This window comes from Kryptolebias marmoratus, linkage group LG8 (assembly GCF_001649575.2).
Source record: "Kryptolebias marmoratus isolate JLee-2015 linkage group LG8, ASM164957v2, whole genome shotgun sequence".
Taxonomy (NCBI): domain Eukaryota; kingdom Metazoa; phylum Chordata; class Actinopteri; order Cyprinodontiformes; family Rivulidae; genus Kryptolebias; species Kryptolebias marmoratus.
The window spans coordinates 17,957,073-17,981,749 of NC_051437.1; the positions used below are offsets into that span (position 1 = coordinate 17,957,073).

The window sequence follows — 24,677 nt, forward strand, 5'->3', positions numbered from 1 at the left end:
ATATCCGTTTTAGGGCAAAGCCTTTCTGTAAGACCTCTGTTGTTTTTACTTCTTTTGATAGCTTGTCTGAAGTATAAACTGTTTGAATTAAGGTGGCAAAGTAACAAAAATATAACGCACAATTCACCTGAATTTGCTACGTAACAATGTTGCTCAATTTAACTTTTAGTTTACTAGTCCATGACTGTAAAAAATCAGAAATCTAATTATGATTAGGCCATTAATTATTGTGAGGATTGTCTTGATTTCAGAAGTTCATAATCAATTTTATTTATTTCATAAATATACTCAATTCAGTGACCCGAAGTGCATAAAATCTGAAGCACTTTGCTCACACTAAATTACAATCTACTCAAAATTAATCTGGAACGGTTTTGTTAAAAAATAACTTTTTACAAGTTCAGTTCTCCTGTTAAACAAAAATGATCATAACAAAAGATTTACTTCAATAATTCTGCTTGTGACTGTAAATTTAGCAAACGCCGCTATTACCTTCAAAGCTCTCTTTTCAATAGAAACGCTACAACTTCCTGTGGCATCGATTCAACAAGGGATTGGAAGCACCATTCAAAAACGTTGGTACATATTTTCATTATTGCCTCTCGCAGTGACTGCAGATTCGCACCGTTCAGTTTCCCGCTCTGTCACATCCCAACTGCGCTCTGAACCTATTGTTATATTTGGAAAGCCAGTAAAAGATGACAGGAGTTCAGCTGATAATAATACATCAACCAGTAAGTGTCAAGATGGAAATGATGAGGTCAAAAACGAGTTTGAGATAAGATACTCAAATGCTGCTGACCAACACCAGCAAAAGGTGACAGAACAGATCCATGTCTTCATGCTGTTTGTGCCAAATACTAACTTTGCAGCTTCAGTGTAATAAAAAGATAAACTACAGAATGGTCTACGTGTTTCTGGATACACCTCTGTTCAATATCTGGGAACGAATTGCCACTGTACCCTTAGTTTATTGATTTTACCTTACAGAGGTAGGGACCACTGTGGTCCTCTGTTGCTGTGCCCGATCTGTTTCAAACTTTTGTCTCAACACAGATGATCTTATAACGTCTCTGAAGGAAAATCCAAGTAAATCAAATGCTCCTAAAATACAACCACAACACAGTCAAGCTTATTAATAAAATCTGACGTTTGGCAACTTCAGCAACGCCTTCTGTTCACACCCCACACCCCTCAAAGATCTGACTTACTGTCACGTTACCGGAGGAGCAGCTGAGCAGGTGTAGCTAATTCAATGGCTTTTGGATTTATATAAAAAAAATGGCAATGTTTGTACTCTCAGTCATCGCTACTTGCCCTCTCAGATTTAATGTCCAGATGCCAATCAGCTAAGATAAAATGACACATCGAGGCGCCTTATTTCGATGTAACCAAGACAACACGCAGCTAATGTTAAAGACGGATATCAAAATCATACATGACTTGAACGAAAAAGAAAAAAACGCTGCTAAGTTTTAGTACAGTACTTTGGGTCCAACACACCGGTTTCGATACTACTCCGAGTTGGCCTCGTTGCTTGTGTCCAGATTAATCACAAGTGTCAGCTTTTATTGTAGCTACATACGCAGTTACGGCTTGTGTTGGCGCTAACGTTAGCGGTTAAAGTTGACGGCTAGTTTACGTGACGTTACTTCGGTTTCACTCTACGTTCACGGCTAACGTTAGCGGATCCTAAAGTCAACTTTACGGACCGGACACACGTTTAATCCGTTACCGGCTGCCCCTTTTATTTCCCCAGGAGAGCGAATGCTGCTCAACAAGTTCGTACATACCTACACACGGCAGAGTGTGTTTTTAGGGCTTCAATCGAGCTAGCTTAGCAAGCTCGCTGGCTGGCTAGCTAACGCTGCTGCGCACAATGCTACATCCGTGAAAAATGGCGGTTTACACAGCAGATTTATGCTTCGCCCTAAAAAAAAGAAACTAGTTTCTGGCCTCGGGTGCAATGACGAGAGTGTATTGTTAGAAGCGGTTGATACGCAGTAGGAAAAACCCGGTCTGCCACCACATAGCCAAAACAAATGTCGGTAGCCCAGAACAAGTCTTTCTGCTTACCTCTAATGCGTGAAACATCTACTTCTCCATCTTGCACTAGAGTGTGGTACGGTAGTTTGAATCTCGCGAGAACACCCGGTCGTCCGAACGAGATTTCAGGAATGATGCTGGTGCTTTAATTTGGTTTGAGGTATTCTCAAGCCTCAAATTTTACGAACACAAAAGTATATATGAGGATCTTCCAGCTTTTATGATATGTTTTAGTATGAAATTCTATTTGAAGTCGAATAAAAAGGATGGGATTTGTAAAATATGTGGATCAGAAGCTGAAGTTTTGAAAGCACATATATTAAAACCACTGCTAAAAACTCTTTCATAAAACTAAAGTAGTCAGATACTCTTAGAGGACTGTTGTTTCCAATGCAAATAATAAAAAAACACTTTTCAGAAGACTTTTATATCTAGATGTGTTTATTACAACAAAATATTTATTGTGTATACCAGAAAAATACCTAAATCCCACTTCTTTTTTTTTTCTCAAATGTTAGGAAAACAGAATTTTCCTGTAGGCTTAAGTGCAGTGAACACAAAACAAAAACTCACTTTCGGTTTTACGGTGGTCAGAAAATAAATTCCATTAAAAAATTATGTCAGGGTAAATTTTTAAAACTTGAAAAATGCTTTGTTTTTTTCTTCTCCCCCCCGGGGTCATATTAAAAACATGTTTAAAGACAAACACTTACCGAAACAAAAAGAAAGCATGAACAATATAAAACTAAACGGATGAAATTTAGCAAGGGCATTGTTTTTTTTTTTTTGTCCAGCACACTTCCAATAGTACAACTAACGAGACAACATGAACGTAGTATGACAGTTAATGAATACAAATATAAAAAAGAGCTATGTTTCCTAAGTACAGCAATGTATCATGTACAAGTTGTTACGAAAGATTTGAAAGTTTTGGAACTACAAAAAGAAAATTAAATTACAACACATATTTACATAGATCATATCCTGCACCTTCACAATGTCTTCACTTTAAATCTACACCCCCAACATTTGATCACTAGTACATTCTGCGGTAAGGAAAACAAATCTCTATATATGACCCAAGAAAGCTGCCGAAACTTAGGGCAACATGCAGGAAACTATTCCCATTATCGGATTTTTTACCCCCCCATTTTTTTCCAATTTAGCTATATAAATTACAAATATTACAAATATTTACAATGATAAAGAAAAACTTAAAAAAAAACAGGTAGGATAGCAATGGATACAATTTTTGTACAGGCTTTAAGTTGTTAAAAAAAGCAAAATAAAATACAGATCAGGAAAAAGGGGGAGGCAAAAACATGCTACATTAAACAGGCTAGGAAATCACAAAATTCTGCCTTAGTAAATAAATATGTAAAAGAATAAATATAAATCATATGATGGATGTCAATAACTGAGGACACTGAGTCCTGTAATATTACCTGTCAAACAAAAGGTTTATAAAAAAACTGGGGTAAACAAGCTAAATACAATACTAAAAAAAAAAAAAAACTACAGAATTTGTTTGCACTTTTGTGCCTTTTCCCTTTTAAAAATGTAAAATGGACAGTACAATTTCTGATTCTAAAAACAACTTTTAAAACTGCCTTAACAAACAACAACAACAACAAAAAACCTGTAGTAATTCACATAAAATTAAAGTCCAATTATTTGCAAAAAATTTCCGCTGTCAGTATCAAATTTGCGATATTAACAAATAATTTACAGATTAGGCGAGCGACCAGCATGTTGCAGTGATTTCCTTAAAGTCACAGATGTGCCTCGATGCAGATGTGGGGAAGTGGTGTCTGAAGGACGACGTGTAATGAGGTTTGATCACAAGTGAATGACGCAAACTAAAGTACAAATATAACTCTCTCTCTGTTTTCCCACCTACTTCACATAGGTTTTTTTCTTCATTCTTACGGTCTTCAACCACATTTTTAGCACCTCTCACAAGAGAAGTTTACCATTGCGATGAATTTTCAGAATTTTTCCAAGTCTCTGTTTCGCAGTTGCGAGTCCTTTCTTTGGGCGTTTGCCTAAAGAGAAGAAAAAATAATAATAATTAAAGCGGGAAGACAAAAAAAACAATGCTGTGAATGTCAATCGCGTATTCCGTCTACCTTGACCGATTCCTGTTATTCCTTGGCTGGCTAAGCTTGCAGGGGATGCTCCAGAATGGCAGCTGCTATTTTGAGGCGACAGGGAAGGTCTTCGAGAGGTGAGGAAGACACCAGGAGCCATGGCGCCGCTGCCCCTGGGGCCTCCGGGGCCAAAAGGTCCCGGCCCTGCTGTGTATTCATGGTCTAACAGGCTGGCAGAGAAATAATCCATCCTCCTGTCGGGGCTGACATCTGCTGCAGACTCCGGAGCAGGTGTTGGGGAGGGCGGGGCAGGCTCATTTTGAACGGGGGGAGGACTGGCGACGGGAGCAGGAGGACGTTGCTTTTTGGTGTACTTCCTTTTAGCGGGTTTTTGCTGCTCCTGAATCATTACCAAAAAGAAAAAAAAAAGCATTACTTTTTCTAATCCACAACACTCTCTGTGCATGTGCTTCTAACTCTAACATGCTCTCTTTTCACACTCACTTGTTGCGCCAACTTGGCAGCAGCTGCTGCGAGGCCCGTCTCTACGGAGGCCACTCTGGCCCCTTCCCTGGCAGGTCGCTCTTGTTTAGGAAGAGTCGGCATCACTCTTGCTGTAAATAAATTAAAAAACAACTCAGATTAACCATCAGAGAGCTAAAACAACGTATCCTGCTTTGCTAGCAGATCAATGCCAAGTACCTTTCGGGCTCCAAGGTGTGTCATCCCAGTTTTTCTTCCTCTTCATCTTAGTTTTGCTGGCATGGTCTTCCTCATCGGACTCCAAAGATGGATAAACTTGAAAAACAATGAACAACATAACTTTTACTAAAAGCAAATAATGTTTCAGTTTTAAAAGTTTTTTTTTTTTTGCACAGCAGCAGATGTAAGACAATGTGCTATTTACCATAATCTGAGTCTTTGAAACAAGTCCCCAGTGTCTCTTGCTCATCTGGGCTTTCTTCGTCACTCAGATGACGAGTTGGCCTTTTGATTGGCCGTTTCCCGGGCCGCTGGATGATCGGTTTCTTCTCGAGATTCGAAGTCTTCTTGACTCCTCCCGTCAACCACACAGCTCTTCCGCCCTTCTCCTTGACGACCCCTAAGCCCTCTGTCAGGCCTCCAGAGAGAGATGAAGGAGAAGACGAGGAGGAAGAGGAGGATGAGGAAGGAGGGTTGGCCATGGAGAGCATACCCTGGATGGCATCTCGAGTGCTGGGGGAGGCTGGGGCTTCCTCACTAAAAACGAATGAAAAAAAAAAAAAAAGTATACGAGCCATGTTAGCCTTTAGATAGTTGTCAAATCAACAGAATGTTCCTCAAACAAAAACACAAAACATTCATTTAAAATAAATCAACAATGAAAACAATCTAACCTGAGTGCTGCAGAGTCTAAGCCCGCCACTTGCTTGCTGGCCTTTAACAGATCAAGAATGCCTCCTGCACCACCTTTCACTCCGTGGGCTGCCAGTGCTTCTTCATCAGTCGTGTAGTCCTCCTGAAGCCACACACACACACACACTTTGAGTATTGAAGAACAGCTGTAACTGTAAAATTGTTGGGTAAGAACTTAGCAGAATAATAAATAAACTGCTTTGTGACTGCAATCTGCCTCATCAGGGTTACAATAAGAAAGGTGTGAATATACAACCTACATCACTTACAGCATGAGAACCTGAGACTGGATAATCAAACTTAACACGGTCTGTTTGACGCAAAAGAGTATAACAAAAGTTAAACTCTAAATCAGCTGTATCCTGAAATATATATATTTGAAGTAAAGTTCATGAGTTATGACAGTCAGAAAAACCTTTATCATATGAGCCTCAAACACGGGCTTTAGGAGTGACATTTGGTGTGTCTGTAACAAAAATACCTCGATGTCGAAGTCTACTTCTCCTGGTTCCCTGATGCGATTAGGGTCAGAACATGGTTTAGCTCTAGGCAGCTTCCTGGGTAGACCTGGGGGGAAATTTTAACACTATGAGTTGAGAAAGGCTACGTGAGTTTGAAACCATACAACAGGTGCATTTCAGTAACACGCTTGTTTAAAACCCCAGTTCTTACCACTTAGTTTTTTCTTCTTGCTGGGTCCAGCAGACTTGCGCCGCGGAGGGGGAGTCTCGTCGATCTGCAGCTCATCCTCAGACTCCAGTTCTGACAGACTGGATTCCTCTGTGGCAAGACGTTTGAAGTTGGCCGCGCTCTCTGCACCGTTACTGCTGCCATCTTTCTTACTAAAAGCAAGTGCACAGGTAGAAGCTCAATCATCTTCTTAAACCAAAGCTATCAAAGACTTTTCAAATTACTGAAACACTTACCCTTGAATTTTTCCATTGCTGAGGACGAGTTTCAGTTTTTTTTTATTTAACTTCCCTTCAAACTCCTCTAACGGCAGCTCCACCTGCGCAGGCAAAAACAGTCATTATCAGAATATGAAAATTAAACCTTTGGACACAAAAACTGCCCAAAAAAAGCATTCCATTACTTTCACCAACTAGCCAAAGCTCATACCTTGTTCTTGTGCTTGGACTTGCCAGGTTGAATCTTTTTGAGCGTATGCTTGGTATGGATCTCAATCAGGTCCAGTTCTTCTGCCTCCGTCTTAACGACTCCCTTCTGGCCTTTCTTTTTGGTCCCAGGGGTCCCCAGGCCTCCCAACACCTCCTTGGGCTTGGGCCCTTTCTTTTTTCCAGGGGGGCGTCCAGAGTTCTGAGAGGCGCTGAGGGGAGCTTTAGAGAGCGGGGCACCCGGAAACGGAGTTCCTGTGCGGCCAAGGTTCTGCTGAAATATATCCTACCAAAGTAAAAGCACGGTTTAGTAAGTGAAACAGGCAGAAATATGGAAAGCAAAATCAGAATTTGTTTTTTTTTACCTCAACAAGACGAATCTCCTTGGCCAGGTCCTTCACTAACGTCTGAGTGTTGATGTTCTCTGGTATCTCCATCTCATGGTCAGCTAAGGCCTGGATGTAGGCAAAAATATCAGTTATCCTATACAGCGTTCAGAACAATTACAATCAATAATATCGAATTAAAATAATTTTAATAAAAGGAACATGTCAATTAAAGCAGGATTTTGAAAATACAAACAGCTCCACTAAAGTCAAATTGGCTCATAAAAATACTTCATTATTCATACTACTCTTTAAAAGTAAGAAGTATCCTATGGCATGTCTTCTTAGAATTAGAGAACTGTCTTTGATCATTAAAATAAAAGTTAGATTTTAAGCAATTAAATCAACTGTGTTATAGTTTCCTATTTAGGTTTGATCAGAGCGACTCCATGAATAATAATACAGCGGCAACAACTTGTTGGGGGAAAAAAAGAAAAGGAAAAAAGGAAAAAACAGGGCCAGAGTTACACTGTAAAAAACAAGAATTAGGTACGATTTTACCTCCTTACGGGTCCAGCTGCGGAAGGCGTTGTTCAGAGCTTTCGCCCCAAGAACGAGATAACTGACAGGGTGTCGGCGATTTTCTCTCAAACCTGTTAGATTAACAGAAAGTTAATATTACAGTCATTAATAAAGACGCAACACTTAAGGAGCTCACATAAACACACAACACGAACACTTAAAATCCCTCACCTCTAAAGGTATCAAGAAGGTGCTTCCCGACATACCAACAAACCGTCTCAAAGTTGGGAAATTTGAACAGCTCGGCTGTGCTCAACCTCTTCTCTATTTCATACGCCCTAAAAACAGGAGAAACATTAGCTGTTATTGCCCAAAACATGCAGGTTTTTTATGTCGATACACAACAGCTCTTATCTTTATAGATAAATCGTTCTTGAGCACATTTATGTTGAGGTGCAAAGCAGAAAGGATAAGATTCAGTTTACTGAGCAGCTACTGATCTGGGTGATGATGAACATTTACAGGATGTCAGAGGAACGAAAGACAGAACATCGTTTTCATCTTCGAGCTTTTATAAGTGCCAATTTCACACACTTTCTGCTAAATGCAAAGAAATGCCCCAGAAACGGACATGCAGAGCCACTGACTTTAGTTTGTTATTTCTGTGGTTTTGAAGACAAACAGTGTTGAAGAATTTAGGAAAGCATACTTGGATCACAAATAGAAGAGTTTGATTATAGAGACAACAAAGTTCAGGAAGAATTAAAAAAATAAATAAATAGATGGAAATTGATTACCCAGAAATACAGTTTACAAAGCATTTTTAGAAAAAGCATTAAAAAAATTTAATTAAAAGTGAAATACGAAGGAGTTACATGATTTTATTTTAGCAACTAAATAAATGTCCTCATTCTGGCCTCTTTAAAGTAATAAAAGTTGTACATGTATATACAATAAGTTCAAATATAAATAAAAAAGAATATATACCTCAGCTGCATGTCAATGTTGAGACTGTGCAGGAAGTTTCCTCCGAAGGCGAGGCAGTCCACAGGAGTCAACACAGCGTGAATCCATCCTGGAAAACAATAAAAGGCTTCTCTGATTGACTGATTTTATCTGCTCCTTTCGACACTTCGCCAAAACAAAAAACGGTCTTCGCTTCCCAAAAAGAGCTGACTGACAAAGCTCTGCTGAAACCCATGTTTTTATGTACTTAAATCAGAACATCTGAGGATTTTTTTTTTTCTTTACCTGTTGGTATGAACAGGGTGTTTCCTTGTTTCAGAGAGCACTTGTAACACATATCAACCTGATCTCCAAAGAACATCTCATTCTGGTTTGATGAGGAGCTCCAGCGCTCAAAAAGAGCCAAGTTGGCTGGAGTGGGAGAAATTAGGTAGAAGATTTTCTCACCCTGAGTAAACACAGAAAAAAGATGCTTTTACAATAACATCAATTTATTTATATTTAAGTAAAGCAAGCTGAGTTTAAACCTCGTCCCCAAAAAGGATAACCTAAAACATTTGTCCTCTCACCCTCAGGACGTGGTACCAAACTGAGGTGCCTCCAAAATCGATGTGGAAGTCTGTGTAGCTGTCCTTCACGCCCATCAGACAGTACTTCTGCACATTGGGGCGTTCAAACACGGACTCCTCGGGCCAAAGGTTTTCCACCCACGAAAGTTTCCTCACAATCTTGGGGGTCTCCACCAAGTTGGAGAGCCTAAAACAAGTCCCACACGTCACACCTGTTACAGCACAGCCGGGACAGGGGGACTTTCTTCAGCTTATTTCCTCATCGATTTTGTGTACCTGGTGTCAGAGAACTCCAGGCTGATGACGTTGAGCACTTTGTCCCTGTTAGGGCTGTTGTAGTATTCAACAAAGTCTCCCAGCCGCATCTTCAGGTCGCACTGCCGAGGCACGTCAATCACGTCAATCTCTTTATCTGCACCTGAAAATGACGTGTAGCTGCTTCATCAACCACGTCCCACATCACAAAATATTCCCCTCACAAAATAAGAATTGACCCACGCCCCTTTTCTTCATATTTAGCTGTAAAAAAAAATCCAGATGTTCTTGTAATCTTTGAAAGTTATCTTGAGCCTTTCTACAACAGAAAAACTTCATCTGAAAGTCATACCCTTAAGAAATAAGAGAGAAAAAGGAGCTGAGAGTTCCCAACTGAAGGATGCCTCGTTCAAGTAATGGCAAATATAATCGCCTGGCTGGCAAAATTTATATTAAATCAGTCAGAACAAATGTGATATTTATCATGGATGCAGCTAAAGAAGCACAAGACAAATTATGTCCTTGCAGCAGGCTGAGGGGTACAGAGCGCCAACAGATTTGAAATGTGTTCTTTTCTAAGGTGTCTGTTTTTTGTAGGCACAAATTTGGGTTATTTCTTGACTGTGCCTTTTTATATCTGAGTGACTCATCATCCAGAGTTGAGTGGCTGAAACAAACAAACAAACAAAACCCCTCTGAAACGAGTCGAGGAAAAGACTGAACTGAAAATTTTACAACCTTACAGTAAAAATACCACTAAGACCACTTATTATTACTTTAGTACACAAAAAAACAAAGACCTGTACTGAATGTAAACAGTTACAGGCATTTAAGACTGATGCTTACCAATGTAGTGCTCTATGTCACTGACACTGAAGGACGATGGAGGAAGGGTCATGCCTAAGCCATCTCGCCTCAAAACCATTACAGGAACGCTGAACGAATGCTCTTCCAGAAACTCAACTGTCAGCTGCGCCCCGGACGGCTTGAGCAAGATTTCATCGGCGCTGTGACCACAACATGGATTTTTGCACAAACACAAAAAACAAAACAAAACCCAGAATGTGTTTACAATACGATGAGATTAATGGCGATAAACAATTTGATAAAAGTACTTTAGTTTTTAGTTGCTAGAACAATGTGTCGAGTTTACTAGAACCGGAGCAACTCCACATTGAAATGATGGCATTATTATTAAAGTTTTCACATAAAAACTCTGTCAGTGCCAGACGAGGTTCTTACCTTGGGAAAGTGCGACTTCGAAGCTCCCTGACAAACTGAGAACTTCCGGTCTTAACGGGCCGACTTGGATCTCTTCCTGCAACAGCGCTTCCCTCTGCCTGCTTATTGCCTCCGCGCCGTTTACGCACTGCGAAAACAGAGAGGTTAGAGGGGAAACAAACAAAACAAAAACAAAACAACAGGAAGTAACAACAACATAAGTTCAAGAATGTACGCTTTACACAGAGTAATGTGGCAACTTGCTATGGTCTTTCTGCTAGACCTTCTTCTCTCCAGTGAGAAAAAAATAAAGAAATAAAGAAAAGAAACTTACTAACAGACGGCCCATGGGTAACTTGACAGTTGGGGCAGTGATACACATCAATCTCAGTTGATTTGTCCTCCTCTACTCCAACACAGCTACACAAAAATCCCACAAAACACCAGTATTACACAAATATAATGGTGCAGAAGAATGCAGACTAAACGATTATACTAATTTTGACAAGTTTAAAACACATTATACCTAATAAAATATAAAAATAAAGACTTAGATATAATAAAGTATGACTAAAATAAGACATTAACGTTTGAAAGTTGTGGTAAAGTATAATAAGCAAAGTTAAAAACAAAATAAAACAACCTACCTTCCATGAAACCAGTCTTGACAAATCTCACACTCGATCATAAAGCGCGTCACGTCGTAGGGCAGGCGGCACAAGCAGTACACTGGCACTGACGCCATTTTCACTGTAAGCGTACGTAAAACGTACCAAAACCTGAATTCAAGCTGGAGAGACTGTCCGACCGAGGACTTAAATGATAGACAAATAGGAACTCAACCTGCCACTTCACTTCCAGATTCTTCTGACAGAAACGCACGATGGGATTCACCCGAAAACCTAGAAAAACAAAACAAACAAACAAAACACACACATACACAGAGAAAAAAAATAAAGTTAATATCTGATGTGCTGAAAGAACATCCCTGTCATGGAAGGGCAGTTTAATTCACAAATTGGGTGACAGTCATAAGTGCATTTCACTAATAACACATTTCCTTTTGGTATACATGTGTAGACTTTCTCTATACATGTTAAAAAAGAAAAACTGATCTGAGAACTGTGTTGCTATAATTTATTCCTAAATAGAAAGGGGTGCACATATTATATAACATGATAATATAGTTTTAGATCAATGTGTCCACAAGGGTACTAAAAACCAGAGTCAGGTCTGGTTTTTAATAAAATTAAAAGTGAAAACAAGTGCCTTCTATTCACTGTAAGGAAGCGCTTCGTAGCCGCAGGTGCTTTTCGAAGCAGGGGCGCTTTATTATTATCAAATCCAAGCCCGATATGACAATAATACAACCAGCCTGCATGCTCACTCCAAGTTAGCTGCTTAGAAACTAGCTCTTGTCCCAACATAAAGCAGATTCAGAGAACTAGCTGAACACTTCGCTTGTTTACGTTTTTTTTCGGGTAGCATGGCATGGTCATGGAAGTGGCACCAATCAGTATCTGTATAAAGAAAATTATACGATTTAAGCTGAAACACGGAGATGACCGGTTTTTATGTTGTTCACTGAATTTAAAAGGACAAGGTTTGCTTCTGCTTATTGGTTAAACCTCGCAATTACCAAGCGTTCAGGCTGTGACGTTAGCTGCTTGCTAGCTGTTTGTAAACACACGGCGCAGGGCAAGGATTTTGAAAGCAACAGAAAACAATGTAGCTCTGAAGTTATAAACTTCTATTTGTTTGTATCACTCTTTATTAAACTAATGCAATTAGCTGATTCTGGTCGAGCAAGCCACGGCTAATCTGGCGCTTGCAACTCACCGAAGTGTAGTTCTGCGGCAGGGCCACGCACCGAGAGGCGGTTGTAATCTCTACGCGAGCTCGGGGGCCTCCGCGGCCTTATTATGCAACGTCAATTATTAACAATTTCCTTCGGCACATTTTTGTTTTACAACTCAGTAGCACCCGAAGACAAAAGTCAGGCACAGATGTTAGCGGTGCATCAGAAGAACTAAACCTGAAAGGAGCTAAACGAGCACGCCAACTAAAAAGAACGCCGTATCAAACTGCCTCAGCGCCATTTCAAAGGGGATAACGTTAAACCGTTGTTCCTTGTTGTCCGCGATTGAAGGAACAATAAAGTTGCGAACAGTCAAACAGAGTTGCACTTGATGAAAAAAAAGCAAACGAGCAAAAGAAAGTTGATTTAGAAAAATAAATAATACAACCTAAAGATTCTCAAATTCACAATTATTGTAAATAAATCGGTAAAAGGCGAAATAATTGTTAGGTTTTTTTTATTTAAAAAAAGGCTAAATAAGTCAAGAAAAGGAAACAGATATACAAAATTTCTTTTTAACTTCAGAGACTGTTTTCATTTTCTATTGGTTTTATGTAAACATAATTAAACATAAGCAAGACGATTTATAACGATAAAATTAAAATAGTGTTTACATAATTAAATTTGTATCAGTTGTTAACTCCTTAAGAGTTAAGGTTTGGTGTTGTATTCATGTTTTAGTGAATTAGGAAGTCTCCACTCAGTTGTTAAGCCTACATCACCACTTTTTGTCATTTTCTTGCAGCGACATTGTGATATGTTCTTTCTCTTCACCCCTTGTTTATACATATACAGCTAAAAATAAGATAACTAAGCCAGAGTAATGCACTACTACACATGAGCTGAGCCAACTAATCAAGAAATACTGAAAGTGTCCAAGCATCCTTGAGTTTTGGGTAGTTTTTCTTAAAATGGCTGAATTTCTCACATAAAGTGTTTGCTGCTATGAGTGTCGTTAAAGCTCTTCGTTCCATTTTCTCCTGTGTCACAAAATCTCCAAACCGATTGTTGATCACACAAGTACTTTAAAAGAAAACCATGCCACCAGAGACACTCCTTTAAAAAGAAAGATGTCGTTTGAGGTTTGCCATTTTTTATTTTGATTAGTTACAAAACATAAATGAAATCAACAGTTGAATTAGTTACAATTTGTAATGGCTAAATCACCAGCAACATACTTCAGTTTTTTTTCCTGTCCAAATATACTTTTATCATTGGTTCTAAGTAAGTTTCACAACTCAGATTTGTTTTATAGATTTTGTGTTTTGTATATAATCCAGATTATCATCATTCAAATTTGAAATAAAATGACTTCTTCCAAAAAATAACCACAAACGGCCCTTGCCTCTTGAGGTACTATATATATACATAAGGACAGGGAGTCCCATGTAAACAGGGATGAAAACTAGTGTTTTCTCTTTTTTTTTAATAACCTCTGATGAGAATAAAATTTTACAATTTATACAACCCCATTCCAAAATACAAAAATAATCTTTATCTTTTAAATCACATTTTGGTAACACTCAAACGGACAAAGCCAGCTTCATAATTATGACCGTCAAGCTTCAGCTTGTTAAACACGTTAGTATCAGACACGACAGCACGGTATCTCACCTTCACTATTAATGAACTACACCTCTCAGAAAATGTAGGAAGTCTCGAAAAGCAACAAATAAAAGAAACTTTAAAAGTCATACTCTGGATTATGCAGTTTGTCAACCACACCTTTTAGCATGAACTAGTTGTCCTAAATCAGTTTCTCTTTGACTCATATTTAGCAGTTTTTATTTCTTATTCTGTGCAATCGCCTGTGTTACGAGCCACACACTCTCTCTATAATCAATTAAAACATAAAGGCTGCTTTGACTACAGGCCACTTTTTACACTGTAAATGTATTAATGTGTAACCATCAATGGTCAAACGTGCATGGCTAAGTTCACTAATAAGCTTACACATTGTATGATAATATATCAGCCGCGGATATATTATCCTGCATATCTTTGCATGTAAATGAAGTTTGGAAATAAATTAAACTTTAGTGATGTGCACAGAACACACCTATGGCCCACATTTCAGCTTCTGAATGATGCAGTCACACTAAAAGCCTGGAGTTAAAGACTAAATAGTTCACAATATAAACAAGAAATGCCAAACAAAGCTTACAGCTGACATGTGAGAGCTTCACAACTTTTAACTGCGTTAAACATCAAACTTACAACCCTTACGGTCTGATGTCTCCATGTTTTTGTTACATAAGGAAGCAAGCCTGGAACACAGGCGGAGTAAGCTGGTGTAGATTCTCAGTCATCCAGGCCATGGTAAATTCAAAAAAAGTTAAAAAACAAAAACAACTGGACTTCTAGGAGAGTGAGAACAATTTGCAAGCAATCCAGCTTACATCACATCTCAGCTTTAAAAGCTCAACTCCACACTCTCTATTTCTGAATTGAGAAAGCTCCTCGGATGAGAAGCGAAACGTCTTCAGCTACAGAATAGAAGTCCAGTTGTTTTTGTTTTTTAACTTTTTTTGAATACAGGCGGAGTAAACATTTTTACTTGAGTAGAGTGACATCTGAGAGGCTGCTTTAAGGAAAAGAAAAAAGGGGATGTAAATCGTGATGAAATACACCGTAAGACTCACAGAGCTTCATTGCACATAAAAACATACGATCACGCACTCACAACAAAGCAGTAATTAGAAAAGGCAGCACGGAAACACCCTACACATGTTGGCTTCCCCGGTCAAAAATAACTTGGCAGTTCTTTTCGTTTTTTCCATCGTTCACTTCAGCAGGACGCAGAGACGACCTGAAATGCAGAGTTCAAACTGAAAGCAGAAGATGTCAGACGTGAAAGCAAATTTTACCTGCGAGTGGTTATATCTTCAGGCTGCAAATATCCAACAAGACTGATGAATACGCAGCAGGTGGATGCTGTCTGAGGTCATGGCCGAACCACATACGCTGGGTTTTCATTGATCTTTGCAGCATGAATTTATGACTGTTTTCTCTTACGAACACAAAACAGTACAAAAGACATGCTGTAGCATTCTGCAGCACTGCAGAAGTGTTTCGTTGTACTATGGGAATGACGGCAGCCAGATAAGTTTACCATGCTAAACCGCGTAACATGCCGTTTAATTCTATTTATTTATTTTTTTTATTGGCCACTGAGTTATATTGTGCTGCAAGTCTCAAGTTTTAAAAGGTTTAAAAATTCCTCGATGCATCTAATAATCATCATATGTGCCTCTTAGAAAAATGTTTGAAGCTTTTTAGACAAATCAATACAATACATGCTGGTCAATTGAAATGACCATCACTAATTGCACTTTTAAATTTGATAGTCCTTTCACCGTAAGCATTGGCAATTTAACACACAAAATACTACCACAGTGGAATCTTTCGCCATTCTCCAGCCTCGCTGCACTTGCTGAATCTGCTTGATTTAGTCCTCCTTGTCTCTGCCTCGGGAGGTTTCGGGTCCAGCAGAGTTGGTTTGCAAACAGAGACAGAAGTGGTCATTTGTGTCCAAGGACATAAGTGATATGTTGTCAGATATTCCACAAACACTCAGCCGCACACATAAAACCACACACTCCTACATTAATGACTTTGTACATCTCAACATCCAGTCATTCATAACCCCGGCTGTACATCCGAGAATTGATTTTCTGTCTTTCACAATCATCTCCCGTCTCCATCAGAAGCAAGCTGGGATCCTGAAATTCGATTCAGTCGCAATTTTCTCACACATGAATTCAACTAACACTCCAAATGAATCTGCTTCACATCTTGACTCGCTCAGCTTTTCCATCTCTTGGACCTTCATATTGACCTCACAGTTCGCTAGGCTTCATTTCTGTCCCAGAGGAAGAGTGGAAGCGGGGGGCGCTGGGTGAATTTTGGCACTGGAAGGTACAGCAGCAGTTGAACAAGATGGGGAACAGGTCGTCGACTGAGAGGAAGGGGAGCAAAACACCGCCCCGACAACAGCAGTGCTATCAGTGACTACGTTGGTGCCACTGCCCTGCAGCAGGGACATGGCTGTGGTCACCGGTGATGTGGGAACTTGGGAAGGCAGCAGCAGTTGGCTTTGTGTTGCTGACTGGGGCAGCAGAATAGCGGGCTGTGTCGGTGAATGCATGGAGGTTTGCATCCGAGGCTGGCACAAAGGGGACTGCTGATAGGGCATCTGCAGGAGGGGGCCAGGCTGATGGAGGTGTAAACTTTGCTGCATCTGTGGCACTTGAGCCATGTGAGTTTGTGAAGGTGGGGGTCCTGGGGAGGGGAGGGTTGTCAGGCTTCCTCCCCCTGTGTAATGAGAGGAGGCTGCCACCGTCAAGCCTGCAGGGGCCGGAGGTGCCTGGGGGCTCAGCTGGGCTGCTGGAAACCAACCTGGAGGCGCGGCCTGTAATCACATTAATACATGCTAAAAGAAAACTGTACTTTGGATCCTTCCGCAAATGTCAGACATCAAACACATTCAGATTTCTAAAACTATTTCTGCCCTCAACTTCTCTAATAAAGAGCAACTAAATTATTTGTTTTATAATTATATGTGATATAAACTGGCAAATGCTACTCTTTTATTAAAACAAAATGATCCTTTAAATGATAAGATCAATAATCTATTTCATCATGCAATCAGTTCATTTTTGCAAAGCGTTTTATCTTCTGATGTCTTACCTCCGCTGACTGGCTCCAGCCTCCCTGCACCTGCTGGATCTGCTTGATCTGATTCAGTGAAGGCTTGGTCTGAGCAGGGCCCACCACCTCCTTCGTCCAATTATCAACAAGCTTGTGAAGTTCATCTGTGAATGTGCTTTTCCTTGACGGACTGTGATCTACAGAAGAAAAAAAAAGGAGCTGATTTATAAAACTTCTTCATGGCAATAATTATTTGTTCTCTTGACTGGGCACTAATATGTCAAGCTACCTGTTTTAGCAGGCACTGAAGTTTGAAGCTCTGGGTGGCAGAATGGTGACAGTCGACCCTGCTCGCCACCTGAAAAACTACTTGACTGCTGAATCCCTAAAAGAGACATTAAACACAATATCACACAGAGACAAAAGGAGATAAAATTAAAACTGCGGGGGATTGATTGCAGCCTAACCAGAGCGCGTCACTCCATTGTTGTCCATGTGAGAGTGAGGTCGGGGCCGAAGCTTGATTTTGGCTGGCCTTGGCCTGCGTGGAGAGAGGACAGGAGGTGCCACAGGAAGAGGAGGGGTTCGGCACAGGGAGGCGGGCAGACTCTGTCTTTGGTCTTTAAGAGAACGGAGTTGTTTGTAAAGTTCCTGTAGCTCTCTGTTCTGCTGGGCCTGAAGAGAAACAACCTCTCTGATGTGCCTGCAGACAGAATGATTTGTAGCATGCTGTAAACAAGAAACACCAATAAATGGAGACAGACATTTTTTTGCCCTTTGTGGACTTACTTTTCTCTGAGTTTGTGTAGCTCTTTTCTCAGCTCTTCATCCTCCAGCTCACTCCCGTCGTCATCGTCACTGCTGCCCAGCTGTGAGTGGCTGTGTCCAAGTCCTCGGGCCACTGATGGGGTCCTCTTACTGTCTTCTTTATCCCATTCCTTGGTCTGAGATTTCCTTCTCGCTCTTTCCAGGTCAGGAGACACAGGTGAGCTGTCAGTGTGCCTGTCCTCTTTCTTCGTCTCCGTCTTGGTTACAGAGAAGCGTCCCACTTTCCTGTGCATACTCCCATGGCTTGACGCAGCAACCTTTGGGGGAGATGTCTGGAGCACTGGTGTCACCTAACAGTAGAAATGTTGGAAATATTTAGTGCACGATTAAATTAAAAAAAGTGAAGATAAAATCAGTATACACACTCTCACCTGAAACCGCCCTTTGTGCGACTGAGATGAACTCAATGATGTCTCCTTGTTATCCGCTTCAAGCGGCTGACTGATTGAATGTCCATCTGATATAGAGATAGGGATGAAGACCGAAAAAGGGGGGGAGGCAAAAACATAAAGACAATAACATAGACGCACGTGTACGAAAAGCACATGAATGGTGACAAAGACGAGTACAAAATCAACACAGGAAAAATAGAAAGGCACAAAGCAGTGAGACATCAGGTGAACACAGACGGACGCAGGACACAGACACAAAGGCACAGTGTTAAAAATCACCCGTCATGAGAACATAATCACCTTTGTGTCTTACTTGAATGAAGGCCTATAAAATGTGTAAACACTATATGTTTTGCGTGTCATTCTCTAAATTAGAAACAACAAACTGAAGAAAGTTTAAAATGTTCAAAAACATCTTTTGAATGTGTGAAGAAGAGCGTAAAAAGTGTTGTTTTATTTAAAAAAAACTGCAGTCATTACAGTTTAAATGAGAATGTAACATAACAACAAAAGAAATTGACCTCTGTTACTCAGAAATTCACTCGCTCATTCTCATCAACTCACCACAGACCCACTCATAAAACAAATGAAACATTTCAGACCAGGGCCCAGGTCTGTCGTGATGTTCGACATTAAGGATTAAACATTAGTAAGGTGTGCATGTGGAATATCAAAGCATTATTCAAGTTTAGATGTTTAAAAAAACACAACAATGGAGAAGAAATGTGCAGTTTGTTACAGGTATTACTTACAGATAATGGTCCATTATTAGTCGTGGAGAACATAACAGGTGATCATGCATGTGCTCTTGTAGCAGTGGTTCTAAGCTAATGCTACACATGCAACACATAGAAACAAATACATGCAAGACGGGTGGTATACTGTGACTGAATAAAGCTTAGACTTGCTTTCGAGCAAATCTGGCTATAACTTATGGGCTCTGGGTAATTTACACAATGCATTCAACCCTGTTCTTTTTGATTTGGGACACTGTTAAATGTAAACAAAAAGGAATGCTATGGTTTGCAAATTATGCAAAGCTTTATATGTGTTTAAAATAGTCTATTAACAACCATTAAAATGTTGATTGTTGTTTGAGAACTGAGTAGAAGACATTCTGTATTTCTCCTTGATATAGGATTTCTGTGGCTCAGTGGTTCAGCTTTATTTTTTCAACATTATGGTTACCTTTGCAAACGAGCACATTTAAGACCAAAGGTTTAGTCACTCATTGTTTAATAACATGCTGAATGGAGATGAAGTATATTCCCTAATAATGGATTTTAGATTAGTTCTTTAGCCCATGCAGGCACTTCATAGCTGAGCAATTTCTTTGTGTAATGAATTTCCATCAGAGGAAAGCTGTTGATCACTGGCTTTAAACCTTGTCCTCCATGTAGAAATTTCTCTAAAATTTATAATCATGCAGCATATTGTGGGCCGCATTTTTATTGTGGGGAAAAAAAGTTGCATTGCCAATAAACCTGAATTGTTTTAGCATCATTATTGTCTTATATGTTGCACTAAGGTCCCAGAGGAACTTTGTCTTATTTCCTTACATATTGTGTCACCCATATACTGTATGTTTGAAATGTCTTTTCTGAATCCTGTTTGTTTACATTTTACATCCCAATTTTTTTTAAATCCGGGGTTGCACTGAAATAATCTGATTTTTACCCTAGTACAAATATTTTATATACATAAATATAAAGTAAAGTCTGAGTAAAAGATTTGCTCTAATTCACTATAAGATAAACTGAAGTCTCACTAGATAATGCTACATCGAACAGGCTTACGCAGAAAGAGCACATGCATTCTGAATAACGACGGATCGTACACTGGCTCAGCTTCTTAGCATCTATCTTATCTGTGAAACGGCGCGAGGCGCTGTCTAAATGGAGTCAGCAGGTGAAGGTGAGGTGAGGTGGAAGCTGCTGGTAGTGCCTGCGGGCTTGGGGCAGTGAACAGGGGTGTCGTATGAACGGGGTATATCCTGGGCACAGGTCACAGCTGGGCTTTACTCCAGAGCTCATCTGCACTTGGAGGGCATCAGATTTTTGATGCAAACCTCTTCCTACAATGTGCCAATTTCCCCACCCTTCTCTACTCTTCACTGTTCTGGGCTCTGAGTAACTCATGCAAAAAAGAAAAAAAATTAATTGTCAATAAAATGAAATTTAGTAAAAAACAAAATTCAACAAAACAAAAATACAAACAGTAATGTATGCAGTGACATCAACACTGACATTACAAATTGTAAAATATTATGAATAATATGATTAAATAGTTTTAAACATTAGCATTCATTAACATTAACTCCAAATAACTCTTAAGGGTTAAGAAAGTTTGTTTACTAGGTTTAAATTAGTATTAGACTTAGGGTTTAAGTCCATGCCCAAATACCCCATTCTCTCTCTCTCTCTCTCTCTCTCTCTCGCTCTCTCTTTCGCTCCCTAAAAGGACGCTACCTTGTGGGACTCTGGGCTTCTTGAACAAGATGGCGGAGTGGCGCAGTTTGCATGCCCAGTTTTTGAATTTTCGAGTCCAGGATTTCTTGCTAACCGGGTTTCTGATACTAGGACATGTCAGGTTTAGGCCAAAATATCCACCTCCTGCATTGTGCTGCTGCTGTCCTTGATGAAGGGGGATCAGGTGCTGATTGGGGGGCCATGATGCGTCTCCAGTGGCACTGGTGTCAGAGTGTGGGGGTAGAGCCTAGGACAGTTAGAACAATTAGGAGTGGCTGAATGGATGTGAGACATAAAAACAGAGAGAGACTTCAACTTTGAAATATTACAACTCATCAAGAACGGTTAAAGAGAATAGAGTGGAATCACATTTACAGACTTTAAACAGCAAAATGAAGCCAGTTTAGAACAGTGAAAACATGAAAAAATTACTCTAAAACTTATCGTTGCTTTTACTTACAAATACGGTTGGTTCTCCTGGTACAAGTGGGGAGTGGGGGCCGGCAGATTCATCATGACTGGGAGGGAGGAGAGAAGGATGCGGAGAGGATGAGGCAGAAGTGGAGGGGAGAGATGGACCAGGCTGCTGCTCCACTGGGCTCAACTGCACAAGGTTGGGCATGTCTGTAGATGCTTCTTTTCCCTCTTCACCCCTCTCTGGGTCAGGAGAGGTGGAAGAGGAGCGGGGAGTGGTGGAGGAGGTAGTAGAAGACGAGGCATAGGGGGAGGTGTCGGAGGAAGAGGCAGGTGGGTGAAAAGATAAGAGCTGGAGGGCCTGTGGTTCAGATGACTCATCACCCCCAGCTGATGTGGAGGTAGCTGACACAGGTGCAGAGGCAGCTCCAGTATGTGTGGCCCCGCCGCTGTACTCCTGATACAACAGGTTTCTCAACTTCTCATCTAAAGTCTTTATACGGTTGTCAACAAATCCCATTTTCGGGGGGCCTTCGCTGTCTGACTCAGCCACAGAGGATGGCTGGGCGGGGGATGGTGTCATAGCGAGGGAGAGATTGGGTAAGTGGGCTTCAGCAGAGGAAAGATGGAGAGGTGGCAGCGAGGAGTCGGATGAAGGGTGGAAATGAGCAGAATAGCTGCCAGTGTCTTCAGTGACACTTGTCTCACCTGCGGACACCTCTGACTCTGACATCTGCAAAGATGACTGCTTCTGCATTGGAAACTGCTGCTGTTTCTGCGGTGTGTCCATGGCTTTAACCATCTCCTGTTGTTGCTCGGGGTGTTGCAGGACTTTCTGCGACTGAACATGTTGTAGCAGCTCAACAGGACCTTGGTTTTGATGCAGAATCTGCTGTTGTGGCATCGAGGTGACATTTAGCTGTGTCTGCTGTTGAACTAGTTGTTGACTTACGGATGAGGACAACAGTTGGTTCTGAGCAGCAGCACCCATTAACAGCTGATGTTGCTGTTGCTGTAGCTGCATCATTTGCTGTTGTTGTAAATGTATTGTCTGCTGCAGATTTAATTGTTGCTGCTGCTGCTCCTGCTGCTGAGTCACTAAATAAGATAGAGATGCACTAACCTGTTGTGGTGACTGCTGAAACTGGGTCTGTTGCAGCAGCTGTGGAGCAAACGGCGATGTTTGCTGCGGCTGGGTCTGCTGTACAGGTAATAGTGGCAGCAACTGATGTAACAGTTCTGTATTACCTGGCATAGACAGCATTTGCGCTTCAGTCAGTTGTTGTTGAAGTGGCATTTGTGTTTCCATTAGCTGATGTTGTTGTAATTGCTGGAAAGACTGTTGGGGTGGTCGTTCTTGCTGCAGTAACATTTGTTCTTGATTGCCTTGATGTTGTAATGGTTGTTGTTGGGATGCTGCCTGCTGTAACTCCTTTTCAAAATGCACTGCTTGCAGCTGTTGCGTCATTGGAGCCTGCCGTGATTGTGAAGTGGCCACCTGGGCGAATGTCTGCTGCTGCTCCATGGCAAGCTGATTCACTGCAGAAGACATCACTTCAAGCGGAAAAGGGGACTGAAAAGAGGCTGAAGACTGGGTAACTGCTGCAGCGGAGCAAACACTGGTGACGGGAGCAGTAAAGTTACCAGGAAACATGGGGGTGGGTGAGGGAGACACAGCAGCAGGAGCAGTGGACAATGGGGGAGCGTCTGCAACAGGTGGTATTGCATTAGCTAAAAGAGAACTAAGTATCTGGTCGGTAGGAGCAGCAGTGGACACTGGCAATTCAAGACAGCTTGAGGCAATGAGTGGGACAGAGGCCGGCCCAGAGATGGTTTCAGAAGCAGTGGCCACAGCCACAGAGACTGGAAGAGCTGTGGAAGCAGGGGCCGAGGCAGTAGAGACTGAAGGTGAGGCAGAAGAACGAGTTGTGTGTGGGGGAGAAACCATTGTAGTACAAGACTCAAGACTTTGAGATCCATCATCTTCTACAACTGCAAGAAAAAACAAAGTTAGAATAATAAAAACTATCAGTTTGGTCAAAATAATAAACCACAACGTTCAAAAAGACCTACGTAGGGCTCACCTTTGTCTCGTTGAGGAGATTGTGGAATCCTGGCTTCTGAAGTGGGTGGGGGTGTGACTGTCCCCTGGCTGGACAGGGAGTCTCTATGGCGAATGGTCTGGTTGATAAAGAAGCGCCATCGTCCCACTGGAGACGACTGGGGCACTGAGTCTACTGAGAAACCATAAAAACAGTTTGTTGATGGGAACAATATACAGCTTTTACCTCTTTATGTCACTTTTTTGTTAAAAAAGAAAATATATGTATATCCAAAACCTTACTCGAGCTCGTAGGAGTGCTCACAATTAACTGGTCGGTTGATCCAGTCTGACAGAGAAACAAAGATTTAAATTTATTAATATTCAATCAATACAAAGCAAAATACAATCTAAACAGGCAAACTGACAGATGTACATCAACAGACCTGTGAATGTGTCTGAAGAATTTTCTGGGCTTTTTGAACTATTGCTTTAAGCTCCTCTACAAATTTCTCTTTTTCTGTATCAAGAACAAAGTCCTCTTCAACCTATGAAGTGAAACCAAACCAAACCAGGCATTACGAAACTATGTAATGACATTTATGTACGAGCGCAGGCATTTGTAATACATGGGGTGTTTACCATGTAGTCTGCAATATCTTCAGGTGTGTCCTCTTCAATGTCAAACTTGAATGTCACCATCTTATTGCTGTGAGTTTCTAACTGACATTCTACCATATTGTCCCCTTTGCTGGAAACCTTTGGATGAGTTGAAGACAATCTAATTATGCAACTGCTTGATGTAAATATACATTTCTCACAAGATGGTGATGTATTTTTCTTTACCTGGAGCATGCTCAGTTGAAATGGATGGGAACCTTTCTCAGGCCTCAGTATGGAAGCTCTTTTCTGAGCCTTTGATTTTTCTAATTTTCCATTTGCTGAAAGATGCAGGGAGTCGTCACCATTAGCTGGAAGAGTCCTGAGGACGGAATGGGTGTTAAATACAGTCTTGTAAATATATTTGAATTTAAATCCATTTTTCTTCATTCAAAAATGTCTTTTGTAAAACAAAAATAAATAAACCTTGATACAGATTGTTGCTCTAAAGCAAATCAAAGTTTTTGGATTCTTTAGGCTTTTTTTCTGTAAATGCAAATCAATCAATACTAATATCAGACATACCCTGATGAAGACTCTGCACTTGTATTCAGTGGACCATCCTGCAGAGTGGCATATAAATATGCACACAAAGTACATATGTAGAGAGAAACACACAGACAAATAAATCAATCCTCTGCTAAATTAGATGCAAATAAAAAAATGACACTGAATAACCAGTTCAATCCTCCTTAGAATTATTGATGCTCCTGAAAACATTTAAGTATTTTGATAGAACTCTATTGAGTCTTGGTGTTTATAAAAAACAAATACACTAAACATAATTATTCTGACAGTTTTAATGAATCAGAAAGGTTGAATTAAAATAACATAAGGACGACTCAAATGCACTTTTTTGAG

At 40.5% G+C, this 24,677-nt stretch overlaps 3 protein-coding genes across 8 annotated transcripts in view; all 3 read right to left on the reverse strand.

Annotated features, from left to right (window-relative positions):
- The window catches only part of huwe1 (HECT, UBA and WWE domain containing E3 ubiquitin protein ligase 1), a 37,780-nt gene extending 35,679 nt beyond the window's left edge, over positions 1–2,101 (reverse strand). Inside the window, exon 1 of the mRNA XM_017430917.3 lies at positions 2,077–2,101. The gene's annotated coding sequence lies outside the window, so the exon portion shown is untranslated. The remainder of the gene's footprint in view (positions 1–2,076) is intronic.
- Positions 2,102–2,467: 366 nt separating this feature from the next.
- On the reverse strand, positions 2,468–12,653 carry phf8 (PHD finger protein 8). Of its 2 annotated transcripts, XM_017430965.3 has the most exons (23): positions 12,345–12,653; positions 11,349–11,407; positions 11,153–11,255; positions 10,840–10,925; positions 10,527–10,653; positions 10,131–10,291; positions 9,306–9,447; positions 9,030–9,216; positions 8,746–8,908; positions 8,482–8,569; positions 7,726–7,832; positions 7,534–7,625; positions 7,012–7,101; positions 6,651–6,932; positions 6,458–6,540; positions 6,204–6,373; positions 6,013–6,098; positions 5,513–5,634; positions 5,044–5,375; positions 4,839–4,934; positions 4,641–4,750; positions 4,176–4,536; positions 4,003–4,091 (listed from the first exon to the last, which is right to left on the reverse strand). In XM_017430965.3, exons 3-23 carry the CDS (start codon positions 11,248–11,250, stop codon positions 4,003–4,005), a joined length of 3,072 nt encoding a protein of 1,023 aa, XP_017286454.1. In that variant the 5' UTR covers positions 11,251–11,255; positions 11,349–11,407; positions 12,345–12,653. The 2 variants fall into 2 exon arrangements, with proteins under 2 accessions (XP_037832936.1, XP_017286454.1); XM_037977008.1 differs by having other exon boundaries at positions 2,468–4,091; positions 11,153–11,407; positions 12,345–12,652.
- A 2,233-nt stretch (positions 12,654–14,886) lies between these two features.
- Positions 14,887–24,677, reverse strand: part of si:dkey-151g10.3 (serine/threonine-protein kinase WNK3) — a 30,853-nt gene continuing 21,062 nt past the window's right edge. For 3 of the 5 annotated variants that reach the window (XM_017430941.3, XM_017430940.3, XM_025009276.2), the window contains 14 exons: positions 24,342–24,379; positions 24,003–24,138; positions 23,799–23,915; positions 23,603–23,704; positions 23,460–23,505; positions 23,200–23,352; positions 21,162–23,107; positions 20,702–20,948; positions 18,213–18,298; positions 17,803–18,131; positions 17,481–17,716; positions 17,303–17,398; positions 17,053–17,210; positions 14,887–16,774 (listed from right to left, as the gene is read on the reverse strand). In XM_017430941.3, coding sequence (XP_017286430.1) covers positions 16,220–16,774; positions 17,053–17,210; positions 17,303–17,398; positions 17,481–17,716; positions 17,803–18,131; positions 18,213–18,298; positions 20,702–20,948; positions 21,162–23,107; positions 23,200–23,352; positions 23,460–23,505; positions 23,603–23,704; positions 23,799–23,915; positions 24,003–24,138; positions 24,342–24,379 — 4,245 coding nt within the window. In that variant the 3' untranslated portion in view covers positions 14,887–16,219. The remainder of the gene's footprint in view (positions 16,775–17,052; positions 17,211–17,302; positions 17,399–17,480; positions 17,717–17,802; positions 18,132–18,212; positions 18,299–20,701; positions 20,949–21,161; positions 23,108–23,199; positions 23,353–23,459; positions 23,506–23,602; positions 23,705–23,798; positions 23,916–24,002; positions 24,139–24,341; positions 24,380–24,677) is intronic. The other 2 variants (XM_017430942.3, XM_017430943.3) reach the window with 2 other exon arrangements.

What these genes read in the sequence shown, in the direction of transcription:
- phf8 (XM_037977008.1), bottom strand. Translation starts at nt 11,250, where the DNA reads ATGGCGTCAGTGCCAGTGTACTGCTTGTGCCGCCTGCCCTACGACGTG. An exon ending in CAAGACTGGTTTCATGGAAG is followed by an intron (nt 10,926 to 11,152) that starts GTAGGTTGTTTT and finishes ATTTTTGTGTAG; the next exon opens with CTGTGTTGGAGTAGAGGAGG. An exon ending in AGCAATGGAAAAATTCAAGG is followed by an intron (nt 6,374 to 6,457) that starts GTAAGTGTTTCA and finishes ACTTGCTTTTAG; the next exon opens with TAAGAAAGATGGCAGCAGTA.